Source organism: Mesoplodon bidens (assembly GCF_964165515.1).
Source record: "Mesoplodon bidens genome assembly, chromosome: 6".
Taxonomy (NCBI): Eukaryota; Metazoa; Chordata; class Mammalia; order Artiodactyla; family Ziphiidae; genus Mesoplodon; species Mesoplodon bidens.
Genome location: NC_138162.1, coordinates 37,202,362 through 37,216,978, shown reverse-complemented (window position 1 = coordinate 37,216,978; position 14,617 = coordinate 37,202,362). Strand labels below are relative to the sequence as shown.

At 38.3% G+C, this 14,617-nt stretch overlaps 1 protein-coding gene across 3 annotated transcripts in view; it reads right to left on the bottom strand.

Annotated features, from left to right (window-relative positions):
* Nucleotides 1-14,617, bottom strand: part of HSDL2 (hydroxysteroid dehydrogenase like 2) — a 75,990-nt gene that overhangs the window by 13,062 nt on the left and 48,311 nt on the right. For 2 of the 3 annotated variants that reach the window (XM_081237178.1, XM_081237180.1), the window contains one exon: nucleotides 2,354-2,503. In XM_081237178.1, the coding sequence (XP_081093304.1) occupies nucleotides 2,354-2,503 (150 nt within the window). The remainder of the gene's footprint in view (nucleotides 1-2,353; nucleotides 2,504-14,617) is intronic. The other variant, XM_081237179.1, reaches the window with a different exon arrangement.

Genomic DNA, 14,617 nt, shown 5'->3' with positions numbered 1-14,617 from the left:
ACAGAACTAGGTAATTGATTGAATGAAGAGGAAAAGGTAGGGAGGGTGCAGAAGAATGATCTGCTTTGGCTTGGGAAGCTGGGTAAATATTGCTGTTTTTTACTGAGAGAACTACTAAAGAAGAGCAGATTTAACAAGTAGTGCCAAAGGCAGGTATTGGGAATGGTGAGTTGTTACGGACATTTTCAGATTGAGGTACCTTTGTGACAGCCAAATGAAAATGTCAAATGAAGTCTGACCGGGCTAGGAAGATAGATACATAAAGAACCGGCCCCTATGGTCACTAAAGCTATGTGAGGGGTTGGGGTTTTCCTAGACAAAGTCTGTAGAGAATAAAGAGTGCTAAGACAGTGACCTGAAGAATATCAACGTTTAAGGAAAGGATGGAGAAGCATCTAGCACAGGAGACTGACAAGACATGATTACAGACACAGAAAAAAGCAATGGAGCATTTCCAGAAGGAAAGAGAGGTCAACAGCATCAAATGCTGCAGAGTGGCGACAAGGTAAGAATGACAAATGCCCACTGGTGACACAGAAGCCACCGAGGACCTTGGTGAGAGCAAATTCAGTGGAATGGAGATAAATGACACCAGAACAGAGTGAACTGTAGATGAAAATAAGTTTGGCTCTGAAAGGGGGAAGAAAGATGGGGGGTGGGGGTGTGATTGGGAAGGTTGTTACTGTTGGGTTATTTTTAAAGATAGAATAGACTTTGGGAATGTTAAAAAAACACTGGGAAGGAGGCTTCAGGATGAACAGGTGGAAGAGACAACACACATTTCCTGAGGAGGCCGGAGGAAATGGGATCTAGAACTTTGCTGCTGAAAATGTGATCCACGAACTGCAGTACTGTCATCACATCAGAAATGCAAACTTCAGACCCTACCGCAAACCCACTGAATCAGATTCTGCATTTTTAGCATGCCCAGCGGTGATCAGTATGGACATTAAAGCTTAGGATGCATGGATGTGGAGTTGAACTCTGCCTGTTGGGAGAGGAGGAAGAGAGGTCAATGCCTACAACAGTTTGCTATCAGATGGCAGGAAGGTGAAGCAATTCCTGTCTGTAGGCTTCCCTTATCTCTGTGAAAGAGGAGGTCACTTTATCTGCTGAAACTGGCAGGGAAGTGGTGAAGGGAGAGATGGGAGACTTGAGGAACACTGAGAGGTTTAAAGGAGTCACTGTGGAAAATGAGGCAATAAGCTGACCACAGAAACACAGAATTCTGACATTGGAGAGGAGCAGTGATGAATTTTTACTGGTACAGATTCACTGGGTGGTGTGATTCCACCCCCCACCCCCTGCCATTTCTCCAGCAAGACTTAGCAGCCTGGATGCAAGTGTGGAGCAACCAGAGAGTTTGATCATCCAGGACTAGGATTATGACAGCTGGTGACATAAGCAACAGGTCAGGAAGTTTAGGATACAGGTAAAAGAGTGATTGCAGCAATGGACCATGGGTTCTAAGAAAAGGAAGTAAAAACAGGAAGATGCAGATGGATTAAGATAAAATAGAGGTGACAAAGGATAAAAGAACTGATAATGTCAAAGTTTGAGTACAGTGGGACTGTGATAGCTAATTCTTAAAACTCTTGTCAACCTGCATTAATACTATGTTGAGAAGAAAAATACTGAGCGATTTTAAAATCTGACTGCATTCAGACTGACCTGAATAATCTCAAAGGTAAAAAAATGGCAAGGGAGTTCCCTGGCAGTCCAGTGCTTAGGACTCGGCCCTTTCACTGCTGTGGGCCCCGGTTCAATCCCTTGTCAGGGAAGTAAGATACCATAAGCCCGTGGTGCAGCCAAAAAAAACCAAAAAACAGGCAAGGTGCGCATGGTTGATAAATGACTGTATTATACTACCTGTCATGATCCATATATCCTTCTAAATAGGATTTTCTCTTAATTACATACACTAAGGAGTTATTTAACACCGGAAGTACCTGTAAGGAAATTTTATTTTACATATGTCCATATGCACTGATATTAACTTAAAAATACAAATCAGTAGAACAGAGAAGAACTAAAAAAACAAGTAGAAAACAGGTCTATCACTTATATGTGGAAATAGCAGTTTAAAACAAATAGATATAATTATGGGTCAACATATATGAACTCCATGGTAACCACAAATCAGAAACTTAATAGATGGACAAAAACCAAAAAGAAAAGAACACAAAAATACAGATCAGTAGTTATTTGCTATTCTTAAATGTCTACATTCTCGGGTAAGGGTCTGGATATAGCCAACTATTCCAGGTTATTACTACTGGAGGCTGATATACTTCCAAGGGAAATATCCTACTTTGTTTCATAAAAGTTCCAGATTACCAGAAGTAACCCTTACCTGAGAGTTCAAACTGATAGATTGCTTGAGTGGCTTTAACAATATCATCACTGAGAGAGTCCTTAACAATTCTAAATGTTCCTTCCACAGCTCCAGAACGTGGTTTTCGTGGTGGCTGCGCCTCCTCTTCTTTCAATTCTGGAAGAGCACCTATAAAATGTTATTGATATAAGTACCTTTAAAGCCTAGGCAATGTAAGGTCACATACAAAATTAATTAATTAGCAAACAGACTTGCTACCAATTAGACCCATTTAACCAAAATGACCTTAAATACATTCAGTGGCATCTTAAAGCATACAAGCATAAATCAAACTGATGGAATAACACCCAAACATGTCAGTTATGGTTATAAATGGAAATGGTTTATAATCTTCAAGTAAAAGACTACCTCTCAGATTAGCTTTTTAAAAAACCCACTAATTTATAGTGTTTATAATAAACAGATTTAAACAACCTATTAGAGTTTTTTTTTTTCCTATTATAAATTCTTTATTATTTCCCTCCACAGTGTGTTATTCCTTATGAAGTCCAGCTGTTCTAGGCTGACACCAAGCCACCCTGAAGCAGCCATCGTGTCTTCATTGCCTCTTTCTCACATCTGGGTCCTTGAAGGTTGCTGAGATCACACTTGCTTGTCTGTGTCCATGGAACCCAGGGCAGAGCCCAGGTCCTCCCACCAGGGCCCTGGATTCTGGTACCAAACCCAGGAGAAGGTGTGCTCTAGTTATATCAGCCTCACCTGGCACCAAGGCCAAGATCGTCATGTGTTTTTTCCCAGACTTCTTCTGTGGGAAAGGGTTTTGGGACGTTTTGTTTTCCCTAGTTCACCCTAGAGAGATGCAAGGAGGAAGTCTGATGCAGACTTTCCAGCTTACAAACATCTGAGGGCTGTGTCTCAGGTCAGGATCAATGTTCCCTTTTCCATGGGCATTCAAGTCAGTGAGGCAGCCTGACGTGAGGGCCAGGACTCTGCCTCTGTAGTCCTGGAGGTGATGGCTGAGGGCTGGGGACAGGTGTGCTGCAGTTCTGCCCAAGGGGAATTAAAGGCCACAAAGCCCTGGTTTCTGCAGGAGTCTGATAATTGCCTGGAATGTATGCCAGTTAACATATAATTTCTTTATCCTATTTATTCATTATTGTTATTTCTCATTGTACTTTGGGACTCAATTTTTTATTGTTATAGAAATCCAATGTTTTCAAAGATTCTCCCTCAAGGATTCTACTGTTAACATTTTTCATTAAGAGAAATGCCTGTCTATTCCAATCTTTCTTTCCCTCCATTATTTACTGTGTCTTTTCTAGGTCTTGTCCTTGTCTCCTGGGCCACAGTCAGTAATGTCTCCACTTATGTATTCTGAGTGTGTGATCATTTGGTCCAAGGGATTCTGCTGAATGAAGTATAAATTCTGATATCTTTCTCTTGCAAACTTTCAAAACCTGATTGGAAAACTTCTTGTCCTCAATTCATTGGCTATACTGGATTATTTTTCTTGGGTCAGACCTTCAGACTTCTACCAGAAATCGTTCCTTTGGGGAAACCAGGCCTTCCCAGAAACTCAGGAAACTTAAAAAAATGAAGATCTGGGCTTCCCTGGTGGCGCAGTGGTCGAGAGTCCGCCTGCCGATGCAGGGGACGCGGGTTCGTACCCTGGTCCGGGAGGATCCCACATGCCGCAGAGCGGGCTGGGCCCATGAGCCATGGCCGCTGAGCCTGCACGTCCGGAGCCTGTGCTCCGCAACGGGAGAGGCCACAACAGTGAGAGGCCCACACACTTCTCCGGAGGGATCGAATCAGCGCATGTCCCCGACGCTGGCTGCCCCGGGGCCGCAGTGCCGCCGCGCCGGGTCTGTGTGTGGTCAGCTCGGCCGGCCCCCACCCCACCTCTAGAGTTTTAATGGTAACAATTGATCACTCCTTTATCATCGTCCCTGAGTTCCAAAACCAAATGAGAAAAGAAGTCTGTGGAGTCAGAAAGATGGAGATCAGAATATCAACTGTGTAAATGAGTGGAGATGAATTGGCGACTGTAGCTTGAATCAACAGCCAAGTGAACTTCTCAATAACTTTACCTCTAAATTAAACATATTCACCTAGTCTTTTCATCCCTGGATTGAACCTGCCTCCTCCCATCAAGGAATGGAAATGCCTCTGTAAGTAAAGATCATGTGAAAACTGAGGATAGTCTACTCTGAAAGAAAGAAGGCTCAAAAGGGTCTAAACCACACAAACTCATTTCTTCTCCCAATCTTAATCAGATTGGTTCCTCCCACTAGATGAAGAGGTAGGCCAAACCATGTATTAGTCTCATGAAGGCCCCACTACCTAGAAACGCAAGGTCAGGGGAATAGAGGTTGCCACATTTTAAATTTTGTATTCACTTAAACCATTGGCCATAACCATTCAGCATATGATGAGCCAGGGGAGATCTGCAGTGCATAGGACTGTTCGAATCCCATGGCATGAAGCTGTCCCCCAATACCAACCTCTGTGTCTTTATTTATCCTCCTGGAATTATTTGTGGGCAGTTTGGCTGCCCCCAGAAACAGTTGAGAATAATTTGTTATCTAAACTAACTCAAAGGACAATCTGTACTCTAGGCTGAAGATTAACTCTCCATCTATCTCCCAGCTCAAATTATACCCCACCATCTTGTCCAATATAACTCACCAAAGGCTATTAAATAAAATCTAACTGACAGCATAAAGATACTCCAGGGTACAACATAACCAATTCAAAAGTATCCTAAATTTATTGAATATAAACTACCTTCCATTATGATGTTTCCAGACACAAATAAACAGTAAAATCCTTCTCACAAAGTTCAGCAGATATTAAAGGTGAAATACTTAAGATCCAATGGAGCAAAGAATATATTATTATTATGGTATTTTGAAGCCAGTTTAAAAATTCAGATATGTATTTCAATATTTAATGCCGACAGTGTAGTGAGGGAGATACTCATATAATGCCAATATTTATAATTCTGGAAGGAAGTTTCATAGTATGTATCAGGAACCCTCCCACTGCCTGATTATCCACTTTCAGTGATCCACTATAAGAAAATCCTGTAACATTTATAAAATGAAACAATTACAAACCACTAAAATAAATATTACATTCATGTGATACAATACTAAGTTGCCAATTTCAAAAATTTGTTTTTGAAGACCTGGATAATGTTCACAATATAATGTTAAGTAAAATGAAGTATATACAATTAAATATAATATGATCCAATCAGGTAAAGTATATATTTGTGGATATGAATTTTAAGTTATATTTTCAAAAAATAAAAGAGACTGGAAAGAAATAAGCTAAAATACAGACAGTATTTATACTTGGATGGTGGGTTACATGTGATTTCAAAAATTTTCTTTATGCTTTTCTGTACTAAGCTTTTCTATACAAATTAATTTAAAATGGTATCAAAATTGATTAAATTACATTACAAAATCAATTGGATGTGGCCAAAGTTACATTAAGGGAGTAAATGCACAGTCAAAATTATTTTATTATTTTTAAAGGAATAAAAATGAATAGTAGCCTAACAAGCAAGAAAAGGAACAAAAACGTGCGACCTCAAAGAGAGCAGAAAAGAGAAAAAAATAAAGCAAAAACTTTTAAAGTAATGAATCAGATGGTTGCAGAATTTTGTGAATATACTAAAAATCACTTAACTACATACTTTAAAATGGTGAATTTTTGGTATATGTAAATTATACCTCAAAGCTGTTATAAAAAGAAATAATGAATCAGTAAAGAGAAAAGCAGTAGAATGAAAAATGAAATAAAATTTAAAATCTGGTTCTTTTGAGGAAAAACAATAAGATACAGTAAAATTGGGCAACTTTCTGGAAAATTTTTTTTTTTTTTTTTTTTTTTTTTTTTTTTTTTGCTGTACACGGGCCTCTCACTGCTGTGGCCTCTCCCGTTGCGGAGCACAGGCTCCGGACACACAGGCTCCGCGGCCATGGCTCGCGGGCCCAGCCGCTCCGCGGCATGTGGGATCTTCCGGGATAGGGGCACGAACCCGTGTCCCCTGCATCGGCAGGCGGACTCTCAACCACTGCGCCACCAGGGAAGCCCCTGGAAAATTTAATCATAGAAAAAAGGAGAAAAAAAACTTTAAAAAGAGAAAAGGGATAAAATAAATATGAAAAATTTTTAATTATAAATGAATACTACATGTCAACCCTTAAATAAATTTTAAAGCTTCAAATGGACAGTTCTGTTTTTTTTATTTTAGAAAAAGCCAACAATTGAATGACAAAATAAAAACATTTTCAAAGAAACAACTTCAGAAAAGACTCAAATAACTTAGTAGGTGAGATATGTCAAACCTTCAAGGAAAAGAACATAGAAAAAGGAAGTTACCCAATTGACTGCCATACTCAAAATATAACAAAAAATATAGAAAATATATAATAAAAATGTAGACATTAATCTAAATAACTGATAAAGAATCTTAATCAACATCTAATACCTTACTTATGGGTAAAATCTAAAGATTTTCCCATTAAAATTAAGAATAAAATAAGAATACCTAAAAGAAATAGTTTCAATAAATACTTCTGAATTCTCCTGGAAGTTCGAGTCAGTATATTAAGATATATGCCAGAAATAATCCTGTAAGATACTATTATTATAGGTAGACAGTAAGTTCGGGCATTTAGGAAATTCAAGATAATTAATGATAATTACATCAACTAACATTTATAGGGGACTTACTATATAAACTTCACAATATGATGCACTATCTATTATACTTAATCCTCATGATACTCACATAAGGAAAGTGAGAGCTGAGAAAACTGTTTCAGAGAGCTGCAGTGACTTGTCCAAGGTCACAGATATAAGTGACAGGGACAGGACTTGTACCCAGATCTGTCTTATCCCAAAGTCTATGCTTTCAGTAACTGTCTCTCTATTAGAAACTATTAGAAGTCTAAAACAAGACAAAAACTAATGAAGGTGACCAGATATAAAATAAATATAAAAAGTTAGTTTCCCCCTTCTTATTTATAACGTGTCTTGTTTAAGAAAGCATTTCAATATGTTTAATAAAATAAACACAATTCAAGATTAAAGTAAAAAGGAGCGAGGTTTTAAAATGGCAACTGGAATACTCAGTGACATACCTAAGGTTACATGGCAGTATGTGGCACAGCAGGAATTCCAACCCAGGCAGTCTGACTGGGTAATGCTTCCTCTACATTTTCCTCTTTGTCTAACTATGTAATTTTATATAGCCAACATAAAGGCTGAGCAGAGAACCAAGACCTAAACTCAGGAGAACTGGACCAAGCAGAGGCTGCTAAAAGTGAGGAAAGCAAAGACACAGGCTTCCTTCAAGTTTCTGGAGGCAGGAAATGTATAGGAATATATTTGGTTTTAGTAGGTATAATACCAGACAGAACTAAGTTTGTCATATAATAACTGCTGGAACTCCTACTTCAGGTGATTTGTCTATTAATCAATATATCATCTTTATCATCTGAGACGCCAAGGAGATGGCAGCAAAAACTACAGTGTAGCCTTGAAAGACACTTGCCAAGAGATAAACTGCATCATTTATCACCTGAAATATTTAGACAGAGCATGATGACTCTGCACAAGAGAATAAAACGTTAGGAGACAAAAAACAAACCAGTAATATATTTGAAAGGTACATTCAGTACACAACAAATACGGAAACTTTTGAGAAACAAAATGAAACCAAGTTCCCCTAAAACAAGTTTACCAGGTTTATGATTAGTCTCTCTATCCAAAACTTTATTCCCTTTTTTTAAAATGATATTTGTCTTTCTCAGTCAAGCAGTACTTTCTTTTTTTATTTTAATTAATTAATTTTATTTTTGGCTATGTCGTTGGGTCTTTGTTGCTGTGCGCTGGCTTTTCTCTAGTTGCGGTGAGCAGGGGCTACTCTTCGTTGCAGTGCAGGGGCTTCTCATTGCAGAGGCTTCCCTTGTTGAAGAGCACGGGCTCTAGGCACGCGGGCTTCAGTAGTTGCAGCACATGGGCTCGGTAGTTATGGCTCGTGGGCTCTAGAGCGTAGGCTCAGTAGTTGTGGCGCATGGGCTTAGGTGCTCCTCGGCATGTGGGATCTTCCTGGACTAGGGCACGAACCTGTGTCCCCTGCATTGGCATGCGGATTCTATTATTTCTTTTTAACATCTTTATTGGAGTATATTTGCTTTAAAATGGTGTGTTAGTTTCTGCTTTATCACAAAGTGAATCAGTTATACATATACACATGTTCCCATATCTCTTCCCTCTGCATCTCCCTCCCTCCCACCCTCCCTATCCCACCCCTCTAGGTGGTCACAAAGCACCGAGCTTATCTCCCTGTGCTATGTGGCTGCTTCCCACTAGCTATCTATTCTACGTTTGGTAGTGTATATATGTCCATGCCACTCTCTCACTTTGTCACAGCTTACCCTTCCCCCTCCCCATATCCTCAAGTCCATTCTCTAGTAGGTCTGTGTCTTTAGTCCCGTCTTACCCCTAGGTTTTTCATGAGCTTCTTTCTTTCTTCTTTTTTCTTAGATCTCATATATATGTGTTAGCATAAAGTATTTGTTTTTCTCTTTCTGACTTACTTCACTCTGTAGGACAGACTCTAGGTCCATCCACCTCACTACAAATAGCTCAATTTCGTTTCTTTTTATGGCTGAGTAATATTCCATTGTATATATGTGCCACATCTTCTTTATCCATTCATCCGATGATGGACACTTAGGTTGTTTCCATCTCCGGGCTATTGTAAATAGAGCTGCAATGAACATTTTGGTACATGACTCTTCTTGAATTATGGTTTTCTCAGGATATATGCCCAGTAGTGGGATTGCTGAGTCGTATGGTAGTTCTATTTGTAGTTTTTTAAGGAACCTCCATACTGTTCTCCAAAGTGGTTGTATCAATTTACATTCCCACCAGCAGTGCAAGAGTGTTCCCTTTTCTCCACACCCTCTCCAGCATTTATTGTTTCTAGATTTTTTGATGATGGCCATTCTGACTGGTGTGAGATGATATCTGACTGTAATTTTGACTTGCATTTCTCTAACGATTAATGATGTTGAGCATTCTTTCATATGTTTGTTGGCAATCTGTATATCTTCTTTGGAGAAATGTCTATTTAGGTCTTCTGCCCATTTTTGGATTGGGTTGTTTTTTTGTTATTGAGCTGCATGAGCTGCTTGTAAATTTTGGAGATTAATCCTTTGTCCACTGCTTCATTTGCAAATATTTTCTCCCATTCTGAGGGTGGTCTTTTGGTCTTGTTTATGGTTTCCTTTGCTGTGCAGAAGCTTTTAAGTTTCATTAGGTCCCATTTGTTTATTTTTGTTTTTATTTCCATTTCTCTAGGAGGTGGGTCAAAAAGGATCTTGCTGTGATTTATGTCATAGAGTGTTCTGCCTCTGTTTTCCTCTAAGAGTTTGATAGTTTCTGGCCTTACATTTACGTCTTTAATCCATTTTGAGCTTATTTTTGTGTATGGTGTTAGGGAGTGTTCTAATCTCATACTTTTACATGTACCTGTCCAGTTTTCCCAGCACCACTTATTGAAGAGGCTGTCTTTTCTCCATTGTATATTCTTGCCTGTTTTATCAAAGATAAGGTGACCATATGTGCGTGGGTTTATCTCTGGGCTTTCTATCCTGTTCCATTGGTCTATATTTCTGTTTTTGTGCCAGTACCATACTGTCTTGATTACTGTAGCTTTGTAGTATAGTCTGAAGTCAGGGAGCCTGATTCCTCCAGCTCCATTGTTCGTCCTCAAGATTGCTTTGGCTATTCGGGGTCTTTTGTGTTTCCATACAAATTGTGAAATTTTTTGTTCTAGTTCTGTGAAAATGCCAGTGGTAGTTTGATAGGGATTGCATTCAATCTGTAGATTGCTTTGGGTAGTAGAGTCATTTTCACAATGTTGATTCTTCCAATCCAAGAACATGATATATCTCTCCATCTATTTGTGTCATCTTTAATTTCTTTCATCAGTGTCTTATAATTTTCTGCATACAGGTCTTTTGTCTCCTTAGGTAGGTTTACTCCTAGATATTTTATTCTTTTTGTTGCAATGGTAAATGGGAGTGTTTTCTTAATTTCACTTTCAGATTTATCATCATTAGTGTATAGGAATGCCAGAGATCTCTGTGCATTAATTTTGTATCCTGCTACTTTACCAAATTCATTGATTAGCTCTAGTAGTTTTCTGGTAGCATCTTTGGGATTCTCTATGTATAGTATCATGTCATCTGCAAACAGTGACAGCTTTACTTCTTTTCAGATTTGCATTCCTTTTATTTCTTTTTCCTCTCTGACTGCTGTGGCTAAAACTTCCTAAACTACGTTGAATAAGAGTGGTGAGAGTGGGCAACCTTGTCTTGTTCCTGATCTTAGTGGAAATGGTTTCAGTTTTTCACCATTGAGGATGATGTTGGCTGTGGGTTTGTCATATATGGCCTTTATTATTTTGAGGAAAGTTCCTTCTATGCCTACTTTCTGCAAGGTTTTTATCATAAATGGGTGTTGAATTTTGTCGAAAGCTTTCTCTGCATCTATTGAGATGATCATATGGTTTTTCTCCTTCAATTTGTTAATATGGTATATCACGTTGATTGATTTGCATACATTGAAGAATCCTTGCATTCCTGGAATAAACCCCACTTGATCATGCTGTATGATCCTTTTAATGTGCTGTTGAATTCTGTTTGCTAGTATTTTGTTGAGGATTTTTGCATCTATGTTCATCAGTGATATTGGTTTGTAGTTTTCTTTCTTTGTGACATCTTTGTCTGGTTTTGGTATCAGGGTGATGGTGGCCTCATAGAATGAATTTGGGAGTGTTCCTCCCTCTGCTATATTTTGGAAGAGTTTGAGAAGGATAGGTGTTAGCTCTTCTCTAAATGTTGATAGAATTCACCTGTGAAGCCATCTGGTCCTGGGCTTTTGTTTGTTGGAAGATTTTTAATCACAGTCTCAATTTCAGTGCTTGTGATTGGTTTGTTCATATTTTCTATTTCTTCCTGGTTCAGTCTTGGCAGGTTGTACATTTCTAAGAATTTGTCCATTTCTTCCAGGGTGTACATTTTATTGGCATAGAGTTGCTTGTAGTAATCTCACATGATCTTTTGTATTTCTGCAGTGTCAGTTGTTACTTCTCCTTTTTCATTTCTAATTCTATTGATTTGAGTCTTCTCCCTTTTTTCCTTGATGAGTTTGGCTAATGGTTTATCAATTTTCTTTATCTTCTCAAAAATCCAGCTTTTCATTTTATTGATCTTTGGTATTGTTTCCTTCATTTCTTTTTCATTTATTTCTGATCTGATCTTTATGATTTCTTTCCTTCTGCTAACTTTGGGGTTTTTTTGTTCTTCTTTCTCTAATTGCTTTAGGTGCAAGGTTAGGTTGTTTATTTGAGATGCTTCCTGTTTCTTAAGGTATGATTGTATTGCTATAAACTTCCCTCTTAGAACTGCTTTTGCTGCATCCCATAGGTTTTGGGTCGTCGTGTCTCCATTGTCATTTGTTTCTAGGTATTTTTTGATTTCCTCTTTGATTTCTTCAGTGATCACTTCGTTATTAAGTAGTGTATTGTTTAGCCTCCATGTGTTTGTATTTTTTACAGATCTTTTCCTGTAATTGATATCTAGTCTCATAGTGTTGTGGTCGGAAAAGATACTTGATACAATTTCAGTTTTCTTAAATTTAACAAGGCTTGATTTGTGACCCAAGATATGATCTATCCTGGAGAATGTTCCATGAGCACTTGAGAAAAATATGTATTCTGTTGTTGTTGGATGTAATATATAAATATCAAATATAAACATCAAATATATAAATATCAATTAAGTCCATCTTGTTTAATGTATCATTTAAAGCTTGTGTTTCCTTATTTATTTTCATTTTGGATGATCTGTCCATTGGTGAAAGTGGGGTGTTAAAGTCCCCTACTATGAATGTGTTACTGTCAATTTCCTCTTTTATGGCTGTTAGTATTTGCCTTATGTATTGAGGTGGCAGGCGGATTCTTAACCACTGTGCCACCAGGGAAGCCCCAAAACTTTATTCTCTTTCTTGTCTCCTCTGACCTTGGTGCCTTTCTTGTCCAGTCTGACCTCAATCCTATGCTAATTGAACACTAATCAACCAGAGTCAGATGACTAAAACTGCTGTTGTTGATAACATCATTGATGTACTAAAACTGCTGCTGTAGATTGCATCATTACTGTACAAACTCAGAGCAAGATGAATTAACAGGCCCCTGAGCCATGGACCACCTGGCCAGAGAATCATAAACCAGAGACATCCTGACTCCCAAAACTATGATTAAGAAATGTCACAGAAATGTCACAAGAACTCCTTCACATGAAAACTAATATAAAACAAGGGCAGAAAGTCATATATAACTGGCTGAGATGAAAAAACAATAAAATAAAATGAAAAAGGAAATGGGAAACATGACAAACAAAAAGTATAATAGCAGAGTTAAAATAAACATTAGGAGCAATATGGAAGAGAGATGAATGTGTCTAAAATCTTATCAGTAATACAGAGTACAAACTTGAAAAGGTCTCTCAGAATGCAGAAGAAAAGAACAAAAATATGGAAATAGTAATAAAAGATAGTGAAAACTACAGGGGAAAGGGACAGGGTAGCCAGACTAAGTGTTTTTGAGGGCAATCCAGAAAAACTGGAATAGAAGCAATTAAAACTATAACTACAGAAAAAAAGAAAAAATAAACTAGAGGTTGAAAAAAAAAAAAAGACTGAGTGAACTCCCTGTGTTGCAATGGGCAGGAAAAATCAATGAAGAGGGCTTCCCTGGTGGCCCAGGGGTTAAGAATCCACCTGCCAATGCAGGAGACATGGGTTTGAGCCCTGGTCCAGGAAGATCCCATATACCAAGGAGCAACTAAGCCCGTGCGCCACAACTACTTAGCTTGCGCTCTAGAGCCTGCAAATCACAACTACTGGGCCCGCGTGCCTAAAGTCCATACTCTGCAACAAGAAAAGCCACCACAATGAGAAGCCCGCGCACTACAACAAAGAGTAGCCCCCGCTCACTGCAACTAGAGAAAGCCTGTGCACAGCAATGAAGACCCAACACAGCCATAAATAAATAAATAAATAAATAAATTTATTGAAAAAAATAATAATTTCATATATGTTATACAAAACAAATACACAAAGCACAAATACCAGAAAAAGTACAAGGCTGTCAATATTTTCCTCCCCCTTTGGAAATGAGGGATACACACTGACCTCTGGGAGAGACACTGTGAAATCAACATACAATAGATCTGGATATGGATGTAAAAAATCACCTGAAAGAGTTAAGTTAGATCTCAGGCCAGAAATACTGAGCTACTACTTATATGAATATATTAATATATCTACAGAAAATGTCAAGTAGAATTGCAGTTGACTGAAACATCACTTCTTCACTTAATTTTTTGTACAGGGAAGACAGGCTTTAGCCAAAGAAATCTGAGAATTCTGACCTCAAAGATGAGGGCATCCCGCCTGTAGAGATGGATATAGGGATTGCAGTCAATGCACCTGACATATTCTGATCCCAAAGACAAAAATCACTCCTATCAAAGCCCGATGTCAGTAAACATTTATCTTACATTCTGCTTATCTAACCCATCTTATTCTGAGTTCATGGTCATGAAACAATCTTCTGACTATGATTCTGTTCTCTATGTCATTATGCCCAGAGGGAGAGAATGAGCTGCTCACAGCAACTCCACATTTAGTCCGTGAGATGGCAACTCCTCATTATAAAATAAATTGGATTACTGGGGGGAAAATATGCTAATACTTCAAGTATTCAGGAGTTAGGAAATTAATTTAAGTTTTCTGGTTAAGGATATGGACTTTAGAATAAGAAAAATACGAATTTAAATTCTGGCTCTGCCCACCTGCCAGCTCTGTGATCTCCAAAGTAAAATGAGGACAATGATACCTGCCTTGTAGGACTGTAAGTATTAAATGAGACAATGCATGCAAAGTACTTAGCACAGTGTTTGCCGTATGGTAGGTGCCCAATAAATATGTGTTGAAAAACAACATGAATGTATGTGATTGTTAAGTGGTTCTTATTATTTAAATTTGGTATTTAAATGAGCTTAGTTTGTACACATCTTCCTCTAAAACACAGATCCAATCTTAGGGTACTGGGCAAAAATCTGGATTTCGGACTTGCCTATCTTGAAGATAGACTCTTCTAGACTTTGATAAGCTCTCTAACTAACT